The sequence below is a fragment of the Lagenorhynchus albirostris genome, chromosome 2 (genome assembly GCF_949774975.1).
Source record: "Lagenorhynchus albirostris chromosome 2, mLagAlb1.1, whole genome shotgun sequence".
NCBI classification, from domain to species: domain Eukaryota; kingdom Metazoa; phylum Chordata; class Mammalia; order Artiodactyla; family Delphinidae; genus Lagenorhynchus; species Lagenorhynchus albirostris.
The window spans coordinates 3,593,736-3,609,179 of record NC_083096.1 but is presented as its reverse complement, the minus strand read 5'-3'; the positions used below and the strand labels follow the sequence as shown (position 1 = coordinate 3,609,179).

General features: G+C 40.2%; 2 protein-coding genes across 2 annotated transcripts in view; one reads left to right on the top strand and one right to left on the bottom strand.

The window, feature by feature from the left end:
* Positions 1–15,444, top strand: part of PTPRC (protein tyrosine phosphatase receptor type C) — a 127,916-nt gene that overhangs the window by 19,018 nt on the left and 93,454 nt on the right. The gene's annotated exons all lie outside the window — the stretch shown is intronic.
* LOC132507420 (terminal uridylyltransferase 7-like) lies at positions 4,212–9,165 on the bottom strand. The gene is given in 4 exon segments (XM_060126798.1): positions 4,212–4,629; positions 4,694–6,166; positions 6,169–8,816; positions 8,818–9,165. Coding segments are annotated over 4 exon segments (4,494 nt in total). The 5' UTR covers positions 9,123–9,165; the 3' UTR covers positions 4,212–4,561.

Genomic DNA, 15,444 nt, shown 5'->3' with positions numbered 1-15,444 from the left:
TGTGTGGTGTTGGGTCAGTCACTTGATGTCCTCAGACCTCAGTTCCTTTTTTGGTGAAATGCACTTCTCCAGTCCCTCAGCCTGAGTATGATTGACATTCTGGGCTAGATAACTGGGCTGTCTTGTGCATTGTACCATGTTTAGCAGCGTCCCTTGTCTTTACAAATCAGATGCAGTAGCACCCCTGACCCCCTTCTTCCCTTCCCCACAGTCATGACAACCAAAATGTCTTTAGGCATTGCCAAATGTCCCTCAAGGGCAAAATGGCCAGCCCTCACCACTTTCCTTGGGAACTAGTGGTTTAGTTGAAATCATTTCTTTAGGACTCCCCCAGCAGTACCACTGTACAATTCTGGACTACAGGGTTGACCCTTAGATGCTTCCAGGAAGGACCCACGAAGCAGGAAGTTTGTTGGATACTGTTTACAGTGACCAAAAGGGACACCGATTTTTTAGAAACTTAGAAGATCAGAAATATTCACAGGTGAGAATTTTATCACACCCATGAGATAGTAAATATTAGAAAGGTTTAAGAAGGCTTAACAAAACAATATAAAAATGTATTCACTGTAAGTGCCATCTTTTTTTTTTTCATGTAAGAATGATCTCTGTATTTACCAGTTGTCCCAAAGGTACAGCAACAATTCAGTCTTTATTTCATAGATTAATAGGGACCCACTGCAAATCATAGGTGTCCACAATGCATGTTCCTCTCTAAGACCATTTCAACTGTGTCGGACAGTTGTTTCTGATAAGATGTGCTAGAACAAACATTAGGTGTTTCATAGTGAAAAGGGTCACAGACATATTTGCATCCTTTGCATGTGGAAGAAATAGATACCCATTATCCTCAGTTTTTAAACTAAAAGATATTGTTGCTTTCCTTTCTCTCTCTCTCCTCCATCCTCAATTCTTTTTCCCACTGAATCCAGATACCTGCCAGTAGAATAGGAGAGCCTCATTTAGAGCAGAGCTACAGAAGGACCTCGGAAACTTGTTTAGCAATTGATGCAGCTCTGCTGCATGCCACAGAGTTACTGTGTTTGTCATGTGTTGCTACTAGTTCCCTGAGGAAGTTTACTGACGTAAGATTTTACAAGAAATGCACATCATGGAGGTGTGGAGGGCGGAGGTCAAGCTTGCAGGGAAAGTTTAGTTGCTATAGAGTGGGAGCTGAGAGCTCAAATACGTTGGTTATGCTCTACCAGATGGAGACAAAAACGGAGGCATGTGCGATGAATTGGGAGATTGAGATTGACATGTAGACACTGATGTGTATAAAATGGATGACTAATAAGAACCTGCTGTATAAAAAATAAGTAAAATAAAATTAAAAAATTAAAAAAAAAGAAATGGAGGCATGCATCCTGTGAGTAAATTATTAAAGTATGCAGACTTCTACCAGGGAGTAATAGCAGAGTGCACTAAACAAGGGGATTCAATTAGAGAGGGAAAGCAAATTTTGTTTCAATTAGATCCATTTCTTGTGTTTATAGAACATTTAAAATGCAGCATAGAATGGAATTAAGATCATCTTACACCAATAGGTGTAAATAGTATACAATTGTATATACAGTAATCTATATGTATATCTGGAATAAAGATTTTGATTTATCTTTTTCCAGTCAAGTAAAGTTTGGGCTGATATCCAAAACTTTTGGTTATTAGAGCAGAGAAAATTACCTGGGTCTTTTCCCTAATCATAGTGTTGATAACTCTTGGAGAAAAGAAGCTTTTCTGATACCGAATAGTCTCACCAGATTACTGGTGCTGTAGTATTTTTTTTTTCATCAAAGAAATTCAACTTTTATAAGTCATTCTGTTTTCTGTTTTTACTGGAGTCAAACAAGGAAGACTCTTTCTCCCCAAGCTAAGATAAAGAATGTCAAGAATAAACTACTTTTCATTTTAAATAAAAGTAGATTTATTATAGATAGTCGCGTAAAATCCCAAACATATCTGAATGAGGTAGACTCAGTTTTATGGGTAAAAATCAATTGTCATTTAAAAAAGAATAAACAGTGTTTTCATTTTTAACTCTCTTGCTGTCTCTGCGTTCTGACTGCTGAGTCCAGAAGCAGAAGTTGCAAAACATTGTGAGAAAAATTTTGCTCTATTTTTTTTCAATCTCCACCCAGATGGAAATACCAGAAGTCCATTTGGTACTTCTGGAGGAAAGTCCATTCTTACTAAATGCTCATTTCTGGGCTGCACCTTCACAGCAGGGCTTGGTCACCCCCTACCCATTCAAAATTGCTGCTCATGTATTAACGTCCCACTCTCATCCTGAATGAATTCTTGCAGGTTTCTTGTTGCCACTGGCTTCTTCCATGCCCCCTAAAAATACACATTGGTTAGCATTTCTTCCATAATTATATAGAAGTAGTCTAATTATGTTTAGAAATACTCAGTGAATGTGTTAAAGTAAACTGTATCCAAGTAACCAGCTCTGTGGCATAGCCCGTTTTTCTTTCACTTTTGTAGGGAAGAGATTGGGTACATGTTGATTGCAGCCCTCTCACATCCCCACAGGGACATCCTCTGATCCCTGTGTCATGGGAATGCCCTTCCTTATTTACTTTTAATTTCTCCCTACAATACTATAAATCCCTCTCAGGAGGGACTTTTCCTTGTTTGCTTTGCATCCTCAGACGCAAATGCTTTTGCATTAGAGAGCAGCCTTTCAACACATCCTTGTTGAATTCACAGGAAACAAATGAATGAATGAATCCTTAGAACTCTTTGAGCTACCTTGTTATCATGGGAATATTTTAGACTGTTTTGTGTAGAGACACTGATACTGATGGCTGATATTCTGAGAGAAAAATGGCAAACCACTGAATTTGAGTCATATCTTACTGTGTTACTTCCTTATATCAGGAGGGGATGAAACAAGCCAGCATGCACTGTGAATAACTGTACTCATGAAAGAAACATGGTACATAAATGCTTTACGTCCTCGAGACAGAATGACAGGGATAGCCTAGAATGTTCACCATGACTTACCAGTCTCTAGTATATGAGAAAAGTATTTATTCCACGTGAAGTGGTATGTGTTGTAGAGCCTTTTGCTTGGTCTTTTACAGATGAAGGTAATGAGTTTTCTGTGCCTCTCACCCCCCAAAAGGTGGTTAACACTTTGGTATTTATGACCCGGCACTACTAAATGAAACACATCTGTCACACACACACACACACACACACACACACACACACACACACACACGACAAGATGATGAAATGGCTCTTCTGTTCTGATGCTAGTTTCTGAAAAAATCATGATAATTCAAGTCCCCCACAAAGACTTCAGAGAAAGTGACACTGCTGTCTGGAAGCTTTTCATGATAATCAGAGAAGAAACCCAGTTCTCCCTTCCCTCTGGAGTAAAAGTCTCCAGAAGAAAAGGCATTTTTTAATGAGACTTGGGAATGTCAAGTTGAATAATTGACATGGTCCTACCTTACAGAACCTTACAGGATGTGGCAAACACCTGCTCCAGCAAGCAACGTTCTGCCTTTGCAGTGGTAAATGAGAAACACCATTTTCCTCTCAGACAAGATTTTACAAAATAACATTTCTTAAAAGTCTTAATGGTGACCTTAAAATTAAAGACCAAGTTATTTCTGGTGAACTTAAAATTAAGGACCAAGTGATTTCAAGTAAAATAAACACTTTTGGAGAATTGAGATTATATTTCCTTAAGGTTGGAAACTGCAGATGGACCCGTGGAAGCACCTGGTCCTAAGGTGGTGTCCACACAAGTCCTGGGTCTCTGAGGAACAGGTACCAGCAACCTCACACTTTGATGTCTGCCTCGTTCTCTTGCCTGTGTTCACTAGACACATACTATGTCACAGAAATCATTTGCTTATTTCCTACAAAGACTCAACAAAGGTACTTATCACTCAGTGCCAGGGGACAGAGGACACAGCAGTGGTGGGAGGTGGCCTCTCCCCACGTGGAACTTCCTGTGTGTCCCTCCTGGAGATGCGGAAGTGACCGATGCTTACTCTGAGGCGACAGCACGTGTGGTCTGTCTCAGGAAAGGGACAGTGTGCGTTTAATGACCAAACCAATTTGGTCCTCAAGGATATTTGACTTACGTTTTCTGTGGAACTAGTTTAGTAGTTTGCAGTCAAAGAAGAATGTTTTGGCAGTTTTTCTTTTTTTTTTTTTTTTTATAAGGGAAAAAAAGGATTAATTTACTTGGAGTTCATCAGCACACCAATTTTAGTGTGCTTTGAAAGAATTAAAAAGCATGAAATTGTATTCCTGAATACTGGCCCATAATTACATTTTTTTTTAAAACCTGTCTTCAATACATACATCATGGCTTTCTATTAAAATCCTTAAATCTACAGGGATTTGTAGTAGGTAAGACTATATAAAAATTTTTTTTCCTCATTAACAATTTCATTAAGTTAAAAAAAAAAATCGGACATTTCCCTTAAATGTTAAGTTGAAGCCTGATCTATGCTGCTGTGTCCTGTGAAATGAACCTAATTTTCAAAGTGAATAGGAACGCCTGAGTGGCCATTTAGAGTGCAGCCTTTTCCTTCCCTCATGATTCCTGCTGGGTCCTCTTCGCTGAGGCTTTTCCCTGAGTCATATATTTACTGGAAAGGCTACCTGACTGGGGACTCAAAAATATAGATGTTTTTTGTTTCTTTTGGTCTTCATGTAAAAGCACTGCCTGAAGAGCCTTTAAACTGTGGGCATTCCTTTTTAATATGCCCTTCTCTTCCACAAATAAAACAACGTTTTTCTCTTAAGTCTTTGTCGTCTTGTCTCTTCCATTTTTCCACTGGTGGCCTGAGAATTTTCTCTCTCCCCAGGTCAACAGCTGCTCTCACTGGCTTGGCTTTCTGAAGTGTGCACTGCATGGGCTTATCTTCTTTTGTTGATACCTCCCTCTCTGTGTACTTGTTTTGAATTTCTTTGTCTTCTTTGCTTCTTTTCTCTTTGTTCTCGGGGTATCTTTGGTTCAGTGTATCTTCCTGATCTCGCCGTCGCCTCACTCTTCTCCTCATAGGACAGTCCTTCATGAAGTGTCCAATTTTCCCACAAATTCGGCAACATCTATCATTTGGGGCCAGCTCGCCTTCAGTTAGCACATCTGGATCAAAAAAGTACTCCATTTTTGAGGGGTAGTCCTTTGGAAATCCTTTGACTGGAATACCAAATACTCTTCTCCCATTTATAAATGCTTTCATTATAAAATTTGTCATTTTCCTTGATAATCCAGCTCCAAGATTATGATTCAAATCAAATGGATCTTCAATAACAATGTATTTTGATGTCCACTGTTTCTTAAAAGTTGTAAGCAGACTTTTTCTCCTGATGCTAATAACATGTTCTTTAAAATCAAATTCCTCTGTGTAGAAACGAAGAAGTCCCAACCATAGCTGCCCAACAGATTCTGTATTTTTTCCATATTCTGGCCAATAGGTGGGCAGTTCATCTATTTGATCAAAAAAATAAATATTCCAGCCATCAACAAATATTTCAGGTTTCTTTTCACCTTTATATATCTCTTGAAGGACAGGAATGACTGGTGGGTTCCTCTGCTGGAGAAAATATAGCACCATAAGCGTGTATGCATATGACGATAAGCTGCCTCTAGAAGCATCGCCAATATCGCACATCTTTGTAAATACTTTCATGGTATAGCACAAATATTTCACTCTGGGATCAATGGCTGAATAAGCAGATAAGAGCCTTGTGTTATGAAGGGCCAATGTGTTATACAAACTGATGTCCACTTCCAGACCACTTCTCAAATGGAAGAACTTTACAATTGGCACCTTTGCTGTTGTAATAGGCAAGATGTTTCTCAGCCCTGAATGTTTTTTGAGGACTCTTGCCAATTCTTCAATAGTTCTTACACAGTCCAACCCCTCAGCAGTTTCAAGTCCATTAATTGTCATACAGACGTCAAGGTCACTCTGTTTGAACCCAAATCCATTTTTGGAGGAGCCAAACAAGCTCAGTTTAGTTCCTGGAAACTCTTGTCTTATGAAACTTTCTAGGTTTTGCCGAATATGTTCACGTGCCTGATCTTCTAAAATTGTTGGAGAAAAATCCTTATAACACTGAATGCAAACTTGATCTAAGATATTTGAAAATTTGGGTGTTAATGGTGGCAAAGGTTCCAGCTGGATTCTTTGAAGTCTTCGGGACAGTCCTTCTTTAGATGACCCTCTCGTTTGCATAAACTGCATACTACTGTAGGAGACTTGCCTTTGGTGAAGATGAGTTTACTAAATTCATAGAAGAAATCAGACTGATCCGCAGTTGAATTTTCCTCGCATACATTTTCTTCTTTAAGACTGATTTTATTAAGTTCCATTAGTAGATTTCCATCCACCTGGTGTTTTCCACATTCTTTCAAGTCTTCATACTTAGCAGATCCACCTAATTCCTCATCCTCTTCAGACAGGGCATCCTCATCCCCTGATCCAGTGTAGGTGTTGTCTAACTCATCTTCGTTAGCAACATCATCCTCATCTTCCCTTCGGGAATTGGAGAGCCTGGGTTCTTCCTCCTCCTCCTCTTCCTCCTCCTCTTCTTCATCAGAGTGAATGATTCCTGATGTCTGGCCCTGTCTTGAAGGGGTAAAATGGCTTAGAGCATCTCCAAGTTCATCTGTACCTTCAATGCTTTCTTCATCAACATCAGCCTTGTCATCTAAAGTAGCAAATTCGTCACACCCTTTAGCTGTAGGATTTTCGAAGCCTTTTAAATGCAAAGTGCCATGAGTCTCGTCACTTCCTGGGCTGCCACAGATGACAAGCTCTCCACGTTTGCTACTACTTAAAGCTTGACCATCAGCAGTCAAAGGATGCTTGCCCTCCATTCCACATTTTTCTTTCTCATCTTTACTTCCTGTTTCTTGATGATGTACTTTAACATCCTCAGAGTCATCGCAAGTGACCTCTGCCTTGATATAGTCTGAGTTTTCCAGGTGGACGCTGATGTGTGTGTTTCCCATTTCCTCTGTCGATGGACTTTCAAAGCTTTCAGCAGTCTCTTTAAGAGTAAGTGATGGTACCTTGCAGGTGCTCACAGTTAAACTGGCAGCACCAGGACCTTGAGCCAAAACTGAGGTTTTGAGTTTATCATCTTTCGCTTGTACATCTGGATCACGTTTTGCTACTTCTTTAGAATGTTTGGAAGTACAGGTATCAGTACTCAGAGGCTTTGGAAGGCTGGATTTTGTAATTTTGTGTGGAAGAGCAAAATATTTATACGTTGTCCTTAAACAATGAAGTATATATTCAAACACAGGTTGATTATTTAGGGTCCTTGCCACATTTCTTTTAACAGAGTAGGGATCTTCAATGGCAATGCGCTTTTTGGGCCAATCCTTTGATTCACGAGATACCGATTCTTTGACACGGATACTTATCACTAAATCAGCCAAATTAAATTCTAAAGCATAGAATCGAAGCAATTCCACCCAGAGCTGCCCAACTGGTACTGAAGGCTGGTGTTTTAAATCAAATATTAATGATACCTGTCCCCTTTTAATGGGCATTTCTTTTGGTGCCTCTTCTTTTGCTGAGTCTGCGTCCCCTGCAGCATTATCAGTGTACTCCCAGGCCACAGAGTCTTTCTGAATTTCTTTAAGGTTGAAATTCCCTAGTTTGTTTAATGAGAATCCTTCAATCCATGATCCTAGATAAACAGGCAGAAGGGGTTCTTTCCTCTGTTGAAGAAAGAAAATGGCCATCAGAGCAAACACATAAGGTGGCAAACCTCCTTCTTCAGGGCGATCTATACTGCAAAGCTTTGCCCAGTACCTAAATGCAATCACCAAAGGAACCAGCTTTGATTCCAGTTTTCCAAGGGCAGTTAAATGATTTGTTGTCAGACAAGCATTTTCATTTCCTGCACTCACTTTACAAAGAAGACCACTTTGCTTTTCTCTGCACACCACCACTGGCACCCTAGCGTGGAAATCTGCGTCAACATCAATAAAAGAGTCACTGTTCTTTAAACATTCTTGGACAAGTAAGAGAACATCTGGCTGAGACATAATGGCTGGAAATTGAATGTCAATGTTTATATCCGAATTTTTGAAACCCAATCTGCTACAGGATGACCCATATAATCTCAGAGAACAATCTGGTAACTTGTGTTGGAACACATTTTCCATGATACGTTTAATTTCTAGTCTCTGTTCCAAGTTCTCATTGTGTAAGCCAAACTCCTGTACCACTCTGTCAATGGCAATACCAATCGCATTTATCTGGGAGGGTGTAGGCGGGGGTAACGTGGTGAGCAACTCTTCTTCCTGCTTCTCCTTAATGTTTTTCTTGTGTCTCTTCTCTTTGATATGCTTATGAGCAAATGCAATGGATTCAATTAAAACATCACAGAGTTTGCAGGTGTACTTTGCTGTAGGGTAGTTTCTCGGTCGCCTTTTCAGCCTGTCAATGCAGTCTCTTTTCAATCGCTCCTCAGCCTGCTGTAAGCCCAGTAGCTCCTTAGTTGAAAGCACAGACTCATCAATCACAGGGCCTTCCAAGTCTCCATCCTTTTCATTTTCCTCATTTCTAGTCCTCCGTGGCTTCCTAGGTCTGGACCTCTGCTTCTTGTTTTCAGGGCTTCCTGCTTCCATTTCTGACATAGTTTCGAGGCTTGTCAGGTCTTTATGAAATAGTTGTCTTACAGTTCTGCACCCTCTTCCATCTTGCCACCTATACCCATCTTCACTTTCTTGAAAAGAGTCTCTTCTTGGTCGGTTTGTAACAGGAATTCTACGTCCAGGTTTGAATTCTCTCCAACTGTCTGAATTACCAGCAAGTTCATCATAGCCACCTTTTACTCTGATCTCTGTGGTTGTCATTTATCCAAGCGGGTTGACTGTAAATTGGGTTCTTAAATGCATATGGATTGCTAGAAACAGCATATGGTCCTTTTCTGGGGGTATTCCCATAGTTCCCTGGTGTTCCTTTTTTTTTTGGAAGGCCTTTTTCCATTTTACTGCTATGGCCTTTAGCATAATCATCCATTATTAAATAATCTTGTTGGGGGTGACCCCTTCTGAAATCCTCATCATCTGCAGTCCCTCGCTCTTTAGCACGCCTCACAAAATAAGGTTTTGTGGCATCTCCCATGATCTTTGACTTCAATTTTCTTACTCTTCACCACCTCCGCCGCGACCCCCCGCCTCTTCCTGTCCCCGGCAGTTTTTCTTTAAAATGCATATCATTATGCAGAAACCCTTGTCCTTAGATGTATGACCATTTCTTTAAGACAGAGTCCTTGACCTGGAATTTCTCTTTCAAAAACCAGGAATGGTTTAAGTGTCTCCACGTATATGAACACATGGCTTTTCAGAAAGATTTTCTTGTGGAGGCTCTCCCTGGCGACGTATGTGAGTGTCCTGTCTTATATATTTGCCAGGGTTTACTTGCATCATTTTCAAACGTTTAATTGTAAAGGTGCAACTGGTGCTCCTTAAAATTTCTACTTTGCATTTAATTTGATTTTTACTGCGGTTTTTTTTGCATTTGCTTATCATCATTTGCATTTCCTCTGTGAACTGCATTCTTCTGTTTTGCACACTTATCTTTGGTGCAGCTGTGTATACATTTTGATATCAAGTTGTACGGAAGAGGAGAGAACTATATATACATTCCCGGTTGACACAAATGTTAGAACCAGGACAGTGAGTTGAGATTGCCAGGTTATCAGCTGTGACATATCCTAGAAGAGGAATCATATGTGCTTCGATCAATTTTCATCTTTGAAGGACTCTTGACGATTAGTTTCTGGAATGTTCAGGGGAGACTTGTGAGGCCATCAGGGAAACCAGCCTTTATCCTCCCAGGAGGAGGTCCCCTAGGAAACGTCGGTGACTTGGGTGGTGAGCCCAGGGCCTCATGATCCTCCTCTCAGAGAACCTATCGGGGCACAGCAATTCAAAGTGCACTGTTCCTTGCCCGGGGGGACTCTTCACTTTTTGCTTCACCCCAAACTTCCACCCATAACCACATGCCTATCTGCCCACTCTCCCAGCAGCTTCATGAGAACAATATCTGAGTAAACTCCCTTTTGTTTCCTTTTGCAAGGGAATTGCACAATCTGAGTTGAAAGAAATCTTAGAGGCCATTAATGTCAATGCCTGTATCTCTTTTAGCACATACCCTCCATGTTTGAATAGTTTCTAAAGACTGTTACTGTGAAAGAAAAGCTTAGTTTAGTGGTGAAATTGGTGGTTTCAAAGGCTCTCCATGATGACTGAAGCTCATGGACCTCAGACATTTTAGTCCCAATATGCCTTCTTCAATGTTCTTTAAAACACTCCTTTCTTCAGCACCATTATGGATCCTGAAGAGTTTTTCTTTATGTGGGTCATATCTCTACCATAGTGAAAATTAAAACTGAGAGTTTAAGATATTTATTTATTATTAATTTAATAATAAGAATAAACCCAATATATGTTAATATAAATAGCATTTTTTCATGAAAAAATAGCCACATATTACAAAACAAAGATTTAGTAAGAACAGTGCACTGTTTTACATTTTTACAAATTTCTTGAATGTCTGTCTTAGTAGCAATACTTGGATGTTCATATCTGCTTTTACGTTTTAATAGCTGCAGTATCATATGCTATGTAGCCTCTGGAAATATCTATTTTCTACTAATGATAGAGAAAAAAAGGCAAAAAATAGCTTAGTATCATTGTGACAATAGTTTTGACCTTGAAGACACTTGGAAAGATTCTTGGTGACCCCTTGAGGTTCTAGAATACACTTGGAGAACCACTGACTAAACCAACTGGATACAATTCTTTTTCTTATATCAGCATAGAATAGGACGATACCTTCTTCCATATAATAGTATTTCAAGTATTTGAATGTATTTCTTGTAGCCTCACCGACACTATTTAACCTTAGGAAAAAATATCCTACATTTTCTTAAGTTTTCTATATTTGGCATGCTATATTTCACCCCCCCATCACCATACCATCGGGTTAATCTCTTCTGAATATTTCAGGATTTCAATTCCATTCTCAATGTGTGGTATCCTGGGCTGGACCCAGCTCTTCAGGGACCTAGTACCTTGACTCAGCAAACGTATGTCTTAAAAAGGATGGCTACTGAGAAGCGACCATGTCCAGCTGATAGACCAATTTTTCATATTAAACACCGGTAATCTCAGAGCCCACCTAACTGGGTTCAGACGATACGTTTCTTCCACGCTGTATTGGTTATTTGAATAATACTGTCAATAGGAATAATCCTTAAAATTACTGACAGTATTCAGCACTTGAAATGTGCTGGGTGCTATGTTTAATGCATATATTCATTCACTCACCTAATTCTTAGGACAATCCTATGGTGTACATACATTTCTTATCCTCATTTTATAGGTAAAGAATGTGAAGCATAGAGAAACTGGGGAAGTTGTTTGAGGTTACATGGCTAATAGGAAGCAGAGCTAAGATGTGATCCCAAATCGTTTGATTCCAGGCTCATTTTGACTTGGAATTTTCTGGGAGCTGTGTGTTTCAATAAATATATAAAAAATGTAAACATAAGCTTGTATTTGTATAAGCGTACATATCAATATATATTTTAGACTGAAATGTCACAGGTAGGAGTGGCTTATTTGGTAGCAATGAGTGAAATGGAAAAGGACGGAGAGAGAGAGAGAGAGAGAGAAGAAAGGAAAAAGTAATTATGAAGATTAAAGAATCTAAAGAATCGTCCTCTCCTTGTTCTGGGGACTCCTACTTTAAATCCACTCAGGGACTTTCCACCACACTGACAAATGTCACTCTTTCCTTTTCTAGGACAGCCTTACAGAGGCTACAGATATTCAGCTCCTTGACAGTTACATTTCTTTTAACATGCCTGCCTGTGTTTTCATAGGAATTATGAAAATTACTGTTTCTCCTTTAGCTCAGAGGACTTCATTTCAAGCCCTTGTTCGGGACTAAGCGTCCCCTTTATGCAGTTGCTGTAACAATGCCATATGCATTCCCTGCCCAGATGTGGGAGGGAGGGGCTGAACTGCCGCAGTCCCCAGCCAGGGCGTGAACCACCTGCCACGGGAGAAAGCGAGCAGCTGTGTCCTGCTTCCCAGGTCTCTGCGCGGGGAAGGCCCCAGCCTCCTGAGTCTGTGACCACACTGCTGGGGAACAGAGACACTCTCCCAGCACAACTGCCCCACAGGCAGGATGCCCCGATCATGACTCCTTCCGTGTAATTCTGCGTTCCTCAGACCTGAGCCCTGCTGGGTACTCCTACTCCCCTCGACACCTTGCTGAATTTCATTCTTTTCAGTCCATTTACGGAGCCAAACCAAGCTGGTAGTGTTCACAATTTGAATAATAATGCTCTTGAACTTTTTATCTTTCTTAAAAAAAAAAAAAGCATTCCGAAGAGTGCCTGAAGCTATATGGTTCCTTTATCTAATTAAATAAGCTGAAACCCCTGGTAAAGTGTAAAAGGGCCCAGGTGGGTTTGTAGAAGTAGAAGGAAAAAATCCCGAGTCTTAATAAGTGGAGACACTGGCGAGCTTCTGGAAGCAGTTAAAAGAGGCTTCAGTTAGAAGTTGGTCCAGCGGATGATGCCCTGACCAGGCCACTGCAGACCTGCAGCCTCCCTCTGCATCCAGCGCTGACCCGGTGGCCTTGAAAAATACTGTCAGTTACAAGGTAGCTTTGAGGTTGGTTAAGATTGAGGACTTGAATAACATAGACTTCTTGGATTTAAATCGCAGCCCTTTCATGTACTGAATTTTCTTTGGGAAAGTTGCTTAACTTCTCTGTGCCTCGGTTTCCTCATCTGTAAATGGTGAGATTTTGAGCATCTACCTCCCAGATACTAGAGAATAAATGACTGGCACAGAGAAATCATTGAATATATGTTAGTATTCATTATTATCATTGCTATGCCATTATTTGTATTATTATTCCTTTATGCCTGACATCACGTTACCTGCCTATGAGCAGAGTAGAACACAAACAAAAAAGCTTTTCTCTATTAATAATAGCAACAAACACTTTCAATGCTTCAGAACTATACATTTTTCTCCCATATGCCTTTAGGTCATCTAAGGAGTAGTACATCAAATAGCAAGAATATACGGGGGTGAATAGGAAGGGAAATAATATTATTTAAGGCGGTGTTACTCTAATTACTATATATCCATAGAAGCTTATGTGTTCTAAGAAAATTGGTCTGTGGATAATTGAGGTGAGAGTGGATTTTCTTCCTTCAGTGTCTGTGGCTGGCTGTGAGAAATAAGGAATAGACCATCTTCCCACATCTGAAAGGGAACTGTACAAAAATGGGAAAATATTTGCTCAGAATGGTTTTTGCTGTGAATTCTGCTGTAAGTGTGAAGGGCTTTAGTGACAAATTAAACTATTTGGTTGGCAAGAAGAAATCTAAAGATGCTCTGTGCATAGGAAAACCAAGTCCTGACCTATCTTTCTGAGAACAGGTTTCAAAGGACAGGATATTTTCCATACCCTTTGGACTATCTCCTTGGGGCCCAATGTAGAAACTGTTTCCCTGTAGAAAACTAGAAGACAGGGGTTTTTTTTTTTGGTCAACTCATAATTTTTAATACTCATGTTACTTGATGATAAGGTCAAGTAGAGGGACCCTTAATCATATTTAGTGAATGCTTTTTGGAAATTTGGAAAATTCCAATTTAGATATGCTAAGCGCTGCTCTGATGTTTATTTCCACTTGTGTGTATGAAGCTGGCTGGAAAAGAAGACAAAATCTCCCTGAGGCTACTTAGGACCCTGGGAAGCACCAGGTTGCAAGTTGAGGACTTGGTTTCCCACTGCCCTGGGCCGCCTCCTTTTAATCTCTATAGATTCTAACACCGGAAGAAGTGCTTGGACAGCTATTTTCTTTCGACTTTGTGATACTCAGTATCAACAGTGGTCAAAGGTTAGAAGAGAAAGAAAAATGCTATTTTTATCCTTTGAAGGCTGATGTTCTGGGGGTCTCTGAAGAAAAATTCAGGTCTTCCAATTTGGAGATTGTCTTGAATCTGAATGGGTTTGGAGCCAGTACAAGGGGAGCAATTTTGGAAGCTTCCTGCAGCCTTTTCTAACAGTTTAATGGATCATTTCAATATCAGAGTTTGTAAGGGAGTACATTTTATTATTTTTTACAATTTTGATGGGTGTGTTTTGACATCAAAATGGGCCCAAGAAATCAAGTTAGGCACAAGGGCACTGGAAGCAGCAGATGGGTCAGCCCCCAGGGCATGTGATGCTCTCATCCCGCTCTCTCAACACACTTATGTGTTCCTCTTTCTTGGTTCCTTACCATCTGACTGGTAAACACAACAGAAACATTCAAGTATGTTCCATGTGGTGCACGGCAAGAAATACCGCAGGGCAGACCAAGGAGCCTCTTTGGTAGAGTGTTGAAGTGTTGGCAAAAATATTCTGATTGGCGCATTAAGAATAAAGAGAGAATATGGAGAAATGAGCGAATCTCTTCCTGGTCCTGGAAAGACAGCCCAGTGCATGCATGATTCATACTGTCATTTGTGTATCTTGACCTACAAAGGCAGCTCACTGTCTTTTAATTCATTCAGATATTCACATTTACAGATGTAGGGAGAGTTGTGGACATCTACCCACAGAGTTTGAATGGTAGAAGTGGGCAAACGTGTGTCTGGAATAGTGTGTTTTTTTCACACTATTTTCACTTCGCTCATGGAAGAGGGAGAGATGGGAACGAGGGTGAGATTCCTTTGATGATCATAGTGGCCCCTAAACAGATTCTTTGGATTTAATAGATTTTTTTTTTCTGGGCCAAAAAGTTTTAGAAACCATTGGTGAGACTGATCTGTCTTAGAAAGAAAAAGGAATAATTAAAGCATTTACTAACCATGACTAGATGCTGAAGTAAATGTAAAACTGAAAGTTCTGATACGTATCGGTCAGCTTTGTATTCAGCTAGGAAACAAAATAAAATAATTCCTGATGGTTCAAATACAGAAGAGCTATACAACTAGAGACCTAGAGTCATTTAATCCATGACCAGCACAGAGGCATCGGGATGGCTTAAGCAACTAACCTCTTGTGTCTAGTCTACCATTCTCTTTTGTAGGCTTTTGTCCTCATGCTTTGCCATCTCACGTCTCCTGATGGCTGCTCTACATCCACACTTTTCATCTGCATTCCAGGCAGTAAGAAAGGAAAGGACAAAGTGGCAGGAGATTTTGGGTAGTGAGCTTTGGCCTTTTGTTTCAGAGATGGAAACCTTTCCCAGAAACTTGGTCTACACTTCTTGGCCAGAAAAACATCTCATGGCATCCATTGCAATATGGGATGGGGAGAGGGCACCCAGAAACAAGATATTTTTGCTTTCCAGCCTCTATTGTAGCCTGACACCAGGAAGAATGGGGGTAGGAAGAGCTTCTGAGGACGTATTGTGTCTGCTTGTTGC